Source organism: Monodelphis domestica, chromosome 2 (assembly GCF_027887165.1).
Source record: "Monodelphis domestica isolate mMonDom1 chromosome 2, mMonDom1.pri, whole genome shotgun sequence".
Lineage (NCBI taxonomy): Eukaryota > Metazoa > Chordata > Mammalia > Didelphimorphia > Didelphidae > Monodelphis > Monodelphis domestica.
Genome location: NC_077228.1, coordinates 138,574,081 through 138,585,063, shown reverse-complemented (window position 1 = coordinate 138,585,063; position 10,983 = coordinate 138,574,081). Strand labels below are relative to the sequence as shown.

The 10,983-nt window shown below is 57.3% G+C and overlaps 1 protein-coding gene across 2 annotated transcripts in view; it reads right to left on the bottom strand.

Annotated features, from left to right (window-relative positions):
- Positions 1–245: 245 nt before the first annotated feature.
- COQ8A (coenzyme Q8A) overlaps positions 246–10,983 on the bottom strand; it is a 71,614-nt gene continuing 60,876 nt past the window's right edge. For both annotated transcript variants that reach the window (XM_007481509.3, XM_001377046.4), the window contains exons 5-15: positions 8,362–8,436; positions 4,595–4,717; positions 4,192–4,277; positions 3,874–4,014; positions 3,249–3,330; positions 3,060–3,153; positions 2,760–2,901; positions 1,960–2,067; positions 1,773–1,838; positions 1,457–1,543; positions 246–1,342 (exon numbers count right to left, since the gene is read on the bottom strand). In XM_007481509.3, the coding sequence (XP_007481571.2) occupies positions 1,055–1,342; positions 1,457–1,543; positions 1,773–1,838; positions 1,960–2,067; positions 2,760–2,901; positions 3,060–3,153; positions 3,249–3,330; positions 3,874–4,014; positions 4,192–4,277; positions 4,595–4,717; positions 8,362–8,436 (1,292 nt within the window). In that variant the 3' untranslated portion in view covers positions 246–1,054. The remainder of the gene's footprint in view (positions 1,343–1,456; positions 1,544–1,772; positions 1,839–1,959; positions 2,068–2,759; positions 2,902–3,059; positions 3,154–3,248; positions 3,331–3,873; positions 4,015–4,191; positions 4,278–4,594; positions 4,718–8,361; positions 8,437–10,983) is intronic.

The following is a 10,983-nucleotide window of genomic DNA, read 5'->3' as shown; positions in this document are numbered from 1 at the left end:
GATGGCCCAGGAGCACTGTCCGCCCCTTTCTACAGTCACCTCCCAGCCTACAGGTTGAACTCTAGGCCAGGGCCCCATTTAAAGCCACCTTGGTGGGCTTGGGCTCTGGCTCAGGGATGACAGTGGCCACAGATCAGGCCTCTGGTGGGCAAAGTAAAGGAAGGCAGGCAGGCAGGTGAGGACGATGGGGCACGGGGTTCTTGAGGGGCCGGGGAAGGAGAGAAAACGGCCTCAGACTGCCCAACTCCACAATCAGATTTTATTGAGATGCGTAAGTGGGACAGTACAAGAAAGTACAAAAACTAACACACACTGGTGGTTATTCCCATTAGGTCAATCTGTGCATCTGATGGTCACTTTCTCTCCTGCTCATTTCGGCAAAGACTTACTCGGCCTGGGTGAGATCAGAAGGGGAGGAAGCTCCTGGCCCCTCGCACAGCCCCTGAACCAGCTGGCGAGAAACTCCTAAGAGGAACAGCTTGCTGGAAGGCAGAGAATTCATTTCAGTAGCTTTTTGGGCGCTTCCTCCCCAGCTCCAGCCGCAGGGAAACACAAGTCAGGAACCCGGAGAGCGTTTTGTAGCCACACACGCAGCCCCCGATCTTACACTACAAACTCTGCAGAGGCCTAGGCGGCTTTCTCTCCTGCCTATGTGAGGAGGGGACTTCTACAGGCAACATCCACCTTAGGAAAAACCCCGCTAAAGAAAAGGAAAACCCAATCACATCCCCCGTCTTTCTTTGTCCAAAGCTATTTCACAAAATGAATAAACAGTAAGCAGGTCTCAGAGATTTGTCACGGTTCAGTTTTCTTTCTCCTCCAACCCTCCCAGTCACGGTAGAGTCACCCTGTCAGGGCCAGGGAGGACCCCCGGCAGCCGCCTCCTCACCGCTCAGCACGCTCCCAACTTCCTACAAGAAAAGGCCCTCCTGGGTAAGCGGAAGGGGACGGGTAGGTCAGTAGCAGCCCCTCGCTGCCCCCTGCCAGGGGACGGCCGGACACACAGGATCTCGTTCTTTGCTCGATGAAGCGGCCACCGGGGGAGGCGCGGCCATTACTGCTTCTCGGCCTTCCTCCTGCAGTAGTCGCTGTAGGTCTCCTCGAACATGGCTTTGCAGGGGAAGCAGGCCTTCAGCTTGGAGCAGATCAGGAAGGAGCCCCCCATCTTCCTGTGCAGGGAGTAAGTCTCCTCTGGTGGGGGGACCAGCCGGTGTTTCAGCATGATGGGGATCAGGCCATGGATCTTCTCGGTGGTGCTCTGGCTCCCGAAGTCAAACGGAGAGTCCGAGGCGAAGGCCTCTCCCAGGATGAGGATGGCATCCAGATGGGCATCCTCCATGGCCTGGCAGGCAGGAAGGAGGGACAAGGAGGCATGACGAAGACAAAGCGCCATGTCCTTCCTTCCTCTCAACCCTTTAAAAACCCCGATTAAAGGAGAGGCAGGCTCCAAGCTTACCTTCACTTCGTAGCCAGTGAGGAACTTCATCTCGATGGACTTCTTCAGGACGGTCTCCCGGTCCCTGTTGGCTGCAGCCCTGATGATCTGGACACATGAGTAAAGGGGGGCCGTCTGGGGTGGGACTCCTTTGAGATTCCCACCCCACCCCCACCCCATTCAGAGGTCACTTGTGGGCACTCAGGGACCAAGCCTGAGAAGGGGCCAGTCATGGAGGTCACTCCGGGATGGGCAGCTTTCATTCTCATGGTGGGGGGAGGGGCAAAGGGCTCCGACCAGGACTCTGGCAGGCCGCAGCCCCCCCCCAGTCACCTACCTGGATGTAAACATCTGTGAACGACTCATCGTACTCCCGGGTTGCCCCAAAGTCAAGGAGGGCCACCTGGGGGGGACCAGAGGAAGAGGAGACCCTGCATGAGGAAGGGGCAGCAGAGACACCCTCCATCCCTGCCCCGGGAGATCGGAGCACACACAGGCCAGGCCTCAGGGTTGGGGCTCCTTACCTTGTGCTGCTGAGGATCATAAAAGAAGTTGGACCAGTTGGGGTCCGTCTGCATAACATGGAACTCAAACAGTTCCCTCAGACACAGAACCAGGATGTTGTAGCAAATCTGGGGGGAGAGGAGGGTAGAGCTGGGGAGGGGAGGCAGCTGCCCCCAGACTCATTTCAGAGCCTTGGGAGAGGGGACGGGGAGGGGCACTAGAACAACCAGCCTTGGGGTGACACCCTGGGCCTGAGGAGGGCTGTGGCATCACCCCACGCTGGCTCTGCAAAGGCCCCACCATGCCTCCTGCCTCCCTCATACCTGCTCCTCCCATTCCACAGCCAAAGTCTTTCTGACTTTTTTTGAAGGGATCTCAAACCCTCTGGTGGCAGTTAGAGCGTAGATGTGGATGGGGAAAGTCTCGATTCAGTCATCTGCAAATGGGTCAGCAGGACCCCGAGAACCCTGTTCCACTTAAACACAAGCCCACTGTGCTCCCCTCTGCCTGGGCCCAGTGCCAAGGTGTGAGCTGAGCCGCGTGTCAGTGCCTAGAGGCGACGCCTTCTCCCGGCGTTAACTTCACGTGCGTTTGCCCCTGATGGCTCCGTGTGCGCCTCTTTTCTCCAAGGACCAGGAAACTTCAGGCCAAATCCCACGACTCAGCTTAGAAGCACTTAATCCAGTGCCCGAGCCACAGAAGGCTCACGGGCCACACCAGGGCCACCTCTTGAGCCAGCTCCTCTCCGACCACCTGCGGTCACTGGGTGGCTCCTGCCCCCACCTCTCCCCATTGCCCCCCAGGCTCCTCGGTGCAATACCTCATTTCTGATCTCCTGGCTCAGCCCCTCCGCCTGGTCCAGGGGAAAGCCGGACACCAGCTCTGTGGTCAGCACATGGGGGCTACAGAGCTCGTCGATGACCTCCGGCACATAGAAGAATGGGTGATCCTTCAGCAGCTCCCTAGTGACCGGGCACGAGGGAGGTAAGGAGCCACCCGTCCTGGTCAATCCCTCCCTGGCCGCTCTCTGACCCCGTCTGGGCTGGGCCAGGACATGCTGAGCCACAGCCCAGCACCGTTATGATAACGGGAGACATGAGGGGGCCCTTCAGAGACTCACTTGAACTTCTTGGCACAGGCGGCTTCTCTCTTGTAGTCGCATTCGAGGGCCAGCTCCCGCCGCAACACGTCGATGAGGTGTTCTGGGAACAGGCCTAGCAGGGGCAGAGAGCAGGGGGAGGGATGGGGGAGGCCTGCCCAGCCCTGGGGGGCAGCAGGCGCTCAGGCTGGCACCCTCCCCTCCCCCTACCTTCAGGGAGCACATTGCTCATGCTGAGGACGGCCATCAGATTATTTACGTCACTGTTGATGCTCTGGGCCACGCCGGGGTACTGCAAGAAAAGGAGATGGACTGAGGAAAGCAGAACGGGAACCCCGGCCCCCAGGCACGTGGAGGGCGAGGACACGGCACGAGCCATGGGGACCTGCGTCGTCGTCTTCCTGACTCCACAACTCCCAATGAGCACCCTTATTTGGTTTGCCTGCCTTTCCTGCTCACAGTGTAATTGAGGTCAGTGGGGCTCAGAGTTCTGAGGCCCCCAAATGGCTGTGCTTCCCCCTCTGCACTAAACTGTGCTACACACACAAGAACTTAATAAATTGTGGAGTGAATTTAAGGCAACCCTCTGGGTGCTCCTGGAGCAGCTCCCCATCCTGCCATCTTCCTAGCCCCGACATTGGTGGAAGGGTCACGTGATCCTCTTGGGCCTTGAGAGTATATCCTGGGCCCAGGAGGAGCAGTTAGGAGAAGTTAGGAAAGAAAAAGGGCCGACGATCCCGGCGTCCCCGTTTGCCTGACTCAATCCAGCCACAACTAGCAGTGGCCAGAACCCCCCCCCCCCCCATCTCTGCCAAGCTTCTGGGACAAAACCCACCTGGATCTTCATGGCCACCTCTCGGCCGTTCTTCATCCGGGCCAGGTGAACCTGCCCGATGGAGGCAGCGGCGAAGGGCCGCTCCTCAAAGTACTCCAGTTTGTCCCTCCAGTTGGGGCCCAGGTCATTGTTCAGAGTTTTCTGAGGGGGAAGCCCGAGAAGAGGCCCAATGAGCAGCAGAGCTCGCGCGCTCCTGAGGGGGACCCGTCCTCTGGGCCCAGCTTCCCGCACCGCCTCGCAGCCCCGTGTCTGGGGCCTTCTCTGTTGAGCCCCCAAACCAGCCCTGACAAGACTCTGCTGCCTGGCCCCAAGCCTCACCGTCATCTGCTTCAGAGGCATAAAGTCCGCGCTTTGTCTCACCCGATCAAAGATCTTGGCCAGCTGGGGGTTGATGAAAGCATCATCTGAGGGGAAGGGGAACGGGGCGTTAATGGGGCCGATTCTTGAAAAGAAAAAGCACTGTGAGGACCGAGGGCTTCGCCGGGCTCTGAGAGCCACCGGAAAGGGCAGAGGAGTCCCAAAGGCCCATCTGAGGTGCATGCGGTGGTGCTCCCGGCTCTCCAGGCCAGGGTGGCTTCTCGGCCCCCCGTCATGTGTGTGTGCCTCCCCCCACCCATGCTGGGTGTCTCCAGGCACATTTTATCCAGACAACACCCAAAGAGCCCGTCCCCAGAAGCTTCCCAGGAGGCCACGGCCGGTGCCCGTCCCCGTCCCCACTTACCCTGGATGCTCAACATCTGCCCCAGCTTCAGGGCGGCTCCTCTCACCTTACACAGGGTGCTCACGATTCTCTCTGCATTTGCCTCAGAAAGAAAAGGGCTGGAGTCCAGCACGGCCTTCTTTCCTGCCACCAGAACACGAGGGAGGTTACGGGAGGTTGCAGGGAGCCGGCCTGGCCTGGCCCGAGGCCCACCTTCCTGCCGTGCCCTCCTCATGAGGCGCCCCATCCCACAGGTTCCCCCTCTCCTGTCCGGGGTTCCAACTCAGGATTCCTATCCCTGGACCTCCCGCCCAGCCCACACTCAGGCCCCAGGCCATGCATCTAGAGCCGGAGCAGCTCCCCGGTGCCAGGATGTCCCCAGGAGCCCCCCCCCCCCATCCGGGCTTTTCTCTTCTGCAATTCTGGAAGGAGGAGCCTCAGTCCTGCATCTGCAGCACGGCCTGGCCGCCCCGGGTGCCCGCAGGCCCCACAGACGCCACTGCCGCCTCCTTGGGGCTCACTCCAGTCCCCTGAACGGAGCTCCCGCAGGATGAGAGCAGAGGCTGCTGGGCTTCTCTCTCCCCCCTCTGGGCCGAGCCTCTGGGCGCTCCCAGCCTGGCTGATGGATCCTGAGGAAGTGACCGAGGAGGGGAGGGTGGCCGCCCCGATGCTATCCCAGCCTGGGAGCAGCACAGAAGCGTGTTGCGAGTGTCTGTACACATGAACAACGGGCTCTACTTGTCTCGCTCGTCGCAGGGGATGGAGAGAGCTCAGGCCTGAAGATAAAGCTGCATTTAGAGCTGGGCAGCTGGGAGCTCCTTCAGGCACCCCTTCATCTTACAAAGAACAAAAAAATGAGGCCTAAAGGGGGCTCTCCAAGGGAGCAGGGGGCAGGGCCAGGATTTGAACTCGGGTCCTCTGACTAAATCCAGCACACCTTCCACCTTATCACTGTATCCCTCCCTCCTGCCCAGCATCCGCCAGGAGCTCTCTCAGAGGATCCTGGGAATGTCTCCATCCTTTTCCTCTTTAACTCTTTCCCTTCCATTCCAGAGTCAACTACTGGTTCTGAGGCAGAGCATAGTGAGGGCGAGGCAATGGGGGTCTCAGTCAGGCAGTGGCTCCCCCCTTTCTGGCTCCAAATGGGGTGCTTTGTTCCAGAGTCTCTGATGCAGAACAGTGGGGGTCAGGGGGGTCACAGTCAGCTCTGGGGGTCTCTGAACCCTGCGGGCAGTGGCTGCCCAGTGGGAGGAAGAAGGGCTCATCCCGGCTCCCCCCGAGAGTCCCCTGTGAATGGAGAAGTCCGGGGAAGGAGAGGGCGGCCCGTTGGGCAAGTGGCTGAGCCTGGCACGTCACAGATCCGTGCAGGAGGGAGGAAGGAGAGAAGGAAAACAAGATGACCGGCCATCACTAGGTGGCCTTAGAGATCAGGAAGACCTGGGTTCGAATCCCCACTATAACCGGCAGCCAGAGGACGGCATCTGAATCCCTGCCTTGGGGAGTCTTTCTTGGCGTCTCTGTTGGGCCACGTCTTGCCCCCTTGGAGTTTTCTCAGTGGAGCTGCTGGCCACTTCCTTGCCCAGCTCAATGAGGCGAGCAGGGCCACGACCTGCCTGGGCCCACCCCACTAGGACGTGTGTGAGGCTGGGCTTGAGCTCAGGAAGAGGAGGGCCCCAGCGTGCCATCCCGCTTCATCTGAGCCGGCGTGTTACACGGCACCCCACAAGGCCCTGATCCGAGGCGCCTGGAGAAGCCCCAGGAACATGTCACCCGTCTGGGGGCCCCCAACGACCAACACCCTTTCTGGACCCCCCTCCGTCCTCGGGGCGGGCTGAGGTCCGCTGCGTCACCCATGAAGCCCTGGGGGGGGGCTGGAGAGAGACGGAAGCGCCCCGAGGTCTCTTCCAAATCTGAGATGCCCTCGTTCCAAGAGGAGCGGCTCTTTAGAAAGCCGCCGGCCTCCCTCCCCTGCTCATGGGGGGATGCCGGATGGTCACCCCCTGGCCAGGGAGGCCGGGCCTCTGGGGTCACACGGAGGGTGACCAACCCTGAACGCGACCTCGCCCAGCCGGGCCACAGATTTCTTGGCTCTGCTCACGCGCCCTCCTGGGGTTTTTCCTGGCCTTGGCCTGGGCCTCTGGGTCTGTGGGGTCAGAGCGAGGGGGCCGGAGAAGGCAGAGGGGAGAGCCCGGCCTGAGGGCCCCCATGCAGGGACCAGCTGGAGGCTGAGGGACAAACATGGGCGCCTGCGGGGGAAGGGGCAGAATAAGCCAAAGAAACCCCGGGACCCCCCGGCTACAGGAGGGCATGAGAGGGGGCGCACCCAGGAATGCCCCTCCGCCCCCCCCCCTCCCCGCCCCAGAACAAAAATGGCTGCCGCCTCCAGTGGCCTCACAGGCTGGCCAGCGGCAGACAGGAGCGGAGAGCAAGAGCCAGAGATGAGAAAGAGGGTCCAGAGTCGCCACTTAGGGGCACAGCAGATGCCCCAAGGAAAGCCTCCTGCCGTCCCAGCCTCTCCCGCCGTGCCCCCGGGGCCTCCGCAGAGGGCGGGTTGGTGCAGGCCAGGAAAGAGAGGACACCGCAGCCTGGCCATGGAAACATGGAACACCCCCCGCCGGCCCGCGCATCCTCCAGCCAGATCCTGCTCAGCCCTCTGCCCAGCCCTGAGGGAGGCGGGATTCTCTGTCGAGATGCTTTAAGCAGCTCTCTGGGGCCAGGACCTAAGGGAGCGCCAGGGCCCCGGCTGCTCCTGTACCTCCCCTCTTAGAGTCAACACTGGATTAGCTCCTAGGCAGAAGAGGGCCAAGGGCTAGGCAGTGGGGCTAAGGGACTTGCCCAGGGTCACACAGCTAGGAAGCGTAAGGACACATTTGAACCCAGAACCTCCCTATCTCTGGGCCTGGCTCTCCATCCACTGAGCCAGCTGGCTATGCCCCCGCCCCCATTGGATTTTACTATGAGACTCTTTCTGTTGAATAATAGTTATTTAAATGAATAATAAAAAATCAAGCTGTTCTCCCTTTGGGGCACACTCAAGTCGGTGGCCGGGGACTCAGAAGACCTGGAGTAGGGGCCCACTCTTCCCCTTACTGACTACATGGTGGTGGATGAGCCACTTCCCCACAAGGCCTCGGCTTCTCCATCTGTAAAATAAGGGATTGGACTACGGGATCCTTAGGGCCCTTCTGGCACCCGGCCTGCATGCTCTGCAGCAGGGGCAAAAGGGAAGGCGCCCAAGCCATATCCCCGAGTCCTGGCAGCTCCAGGGCTGGCCTCGTCCATGGGCTGGGGGAGACGGAGCCCCACAGTGTCTGGGAGGGCGCTCTAGGCTTGGCCCTGGCGCCTGCACCTGGGCAAAGAAGGAGCACATCCCTGGGGAGAGGGGCTTTAGTACCCCTTGTGAAAAGGTGCCAGCCACAACCCTGGATAAATGGAGGCTTATGTATTTAAAGAGAGGCCTGGGCAAGGCCACTGGGGCGGGGGGTGGGGGGGGCGCTGGACCTTAGGCCAATGAAATAGAAACTGGCTCCAAGGGCTTCAAGAACCCCCCAATGCAAAGCTATTCCGTCCAATAAAGTAGGCCCCCTCAGAGTGCACCTTGGAAGCATTCTGGTCATGACTGGACATTGCTGGACACCATCAAAGTCTGCTGTTCTTTCAAATACTCCGTCATTAGCCTCGCAGCCCCAAGCCCACCTAAAGAGACTCCATGGTGCAAGTCTTGCCCTTGACACAGCCCACCACACATGGCGTACCAGCATCCCGAGGTGTCCAGGGAGGTGACTCACCTGTGCTGTTCTCGGAGCGGAGGCTCTTCTTGGCCACTTCAGCCAGAGCCCCAAAGCCCAGACCCACAGCCAGACCTGAAACAAGAAGCAAAACACAGTGCTCACATCACACAGCTAGGGCCCACACCGACACGGTGCCCGCTCATCCTCGTTCAAGTTGGCACCGTTTTTCAAAGATGATCGCTCCCATCTTAAGGGGGGGGGGGGAACTGAGACGTCCAGGTTATCCTCGTCCAGGGCTTACACACAGACCAGTCTCCTGGCTCCAACCCCAACAATCTATAAATTCTATTCTGGTCAGAACAACGCGTGGAGCAAGGAAGCTCAGCTTCGGGTATCCTGGGTCAGGCAGACCATCAGCCACTCAAAATCTTTCTAAAAATAAAAATCTTTTTACTTCTAAGCAGCCCCCCTCCTCAGGGTATACCCCAGACAAATACAACATGGTTGCTTGCCTCTCTTCCCCACTGTCCCCCAATTACTTCCATCTGACCATAGGACTAAGGAATTTCAAATCTCAAGAAAGCAAACAAACAAATAACAAAATTGGATGAAACCATTCCTTATAGTCTGGGTATAACTAAGAAAGGAGCTGAAGAAAACTGAAGTCTTACTGGGATCACACAAGTGCGCACGCGCACGCGCGCGCACACACACACACACACACACACACACACACACAGGCAGAGGCTCCACTGGCCTTTCTGGTGTCACTGATCCCCTTTGGTGAAGTCTGGTGACAACTACAGACTCTTGTCAGAATCATGTTTTTAGAAGCATGAAAAAAAATCCATGGGATACAAAGAAGACCAGTGATGCTGAAACACCAGGATCAAGTCTTCCAAAACCAAGTTCCTGGACCCCAGGTGAAGCCACTGTACCATGGAGGCCTGAGGAAGCTATTCTAGAAAAGAACAAGGAAATCGGTCTCAAAATGCTTTCTGTAGCAATCAGTATTTCCTCAGAGGGTGGCCCCAGGGGGAAAAAAGCCTTCACTCAGCCTCAAATCTGTGTAGCGTCCCAGCTTCCCCCAAATCCAGGCTTTTCCACAGCACCTGCCTCTTCAAGTTCTCCCTTTTCCCAGTTCCCTACTCACCCTATGCCCCAACCCAGTGAGAGGAGTATCAACTAGATCAACAGATTTTTCTTTCCTGCTCAAGTGGCCTAAGTTGTCCCCTTCCCCAAGGACACAAGACAAATCTTAGCACCTAAGAAACCCCCTCAATGCTGAGGAAATTCCTAAAAATCTCTGAGGATGAAGGGAAGGATTCCAAGTCTTCTTTGGGCAATGCCTCCTGTTAATTCAATGGGTGGCTGGAAGTCTCAACTAACTTTATTTTTTTTCTTTTTTAACCCCTTCCCTTCCATCTTGGAATCAATATTGTGTATTGTTTCCAAGGCAGAAGAGGTAAGGGCTAGGCAATGGGGGTCAAGTTACTTGCCCAGGGTCACACATCTGGGAAGTGTCTGAGGGCAGATTTGAACCCAGGACCTCCTGTCTCTAGGCCTGGCTCTCAATCCACTGAGCTACCCAGCTGCCCCCTTCAACTAACTTTCTGCAAAGAAGATTTTCTAAGTAATTTCTATAACATGTGAGGCTGGTATAGAGTACAAAATGGAAAAAGGCACGGTGAGATTCCAAAAGGACAAAGCCTGGAAGACTGTCAGGGTCCTGAAGGCCCACATCATCCCCTTCCTGTTGCTCCCATCCTCATTCATTCCCTTTGGCTTCAGCTTGATCCAGTTCTGAAATGAAAAACTTGAGCCAAGGACAGGCATGTGGTCAGAGAGCCTCCGGGGTGGCAGAGTAAAGGTGCTCACTCCGGGTGCCTTTCTAGAAATGCTCCATAGATGCTGAACTCTTTGGACCTTAGAGCTGGAAAATTCCGCCTTATGGATGGGCCATCCAGTTCAACCCCGACATTTGACAGATAAGGAAAATGAGAACCAGAGATTGACTTGCCCAAAGTCACACATCTGCTTTACCAAAATTTTAACAAATCTATCCTTAAACATTACAAGTGTTAAGCAATCCCAGCATATGAAAATTTGTAAATGAGAGGGCAATTATTGTCTTTACAAGATTACTTTCAGCAAATGCTTCTCAAATGAAAATGGGATTCAGTCCATTAAATGAAAATAGGATTCAGTCCATTAAAGCAAGGCAGATACAACCTTTCACTATGCACCTATAAAAATCTACTTTAGGCGAAATGAAAGGTGAAACCAGGGGTAGGAGGGTGGGAGGAAAAGCTAGTGTAGAGACTTTCAAGGTTTCTCAGAAAGTCTCCCGGAGAAGCACAATAGATGGGGGAAGGATGGGTCTCCAGGCTCCTGCAGCACCCTCCAAGCCCCATACCTGGAACCTTTCTCAGAATGATGGGTCCAGAAGAGTTCTCCAGAGAGCCAAGGCAAACTTTTCCTGCCCCTTTTTTCCTTCTAAAGCAGGGGGAGAGGGACACCTCACTTAGCCTGGAGCCCTAGGGCACACAACAGCACCATCTCTTCCTGGTCTCTTCTCTGGCTCCATCAGCACCCACTCCTACAACCACCAGCTGAGCCGAGGCCCGAGACCTTTGGCTCTAGCCAAACAGAGACCCCATCAGTTTCCTAGCTGGGAGA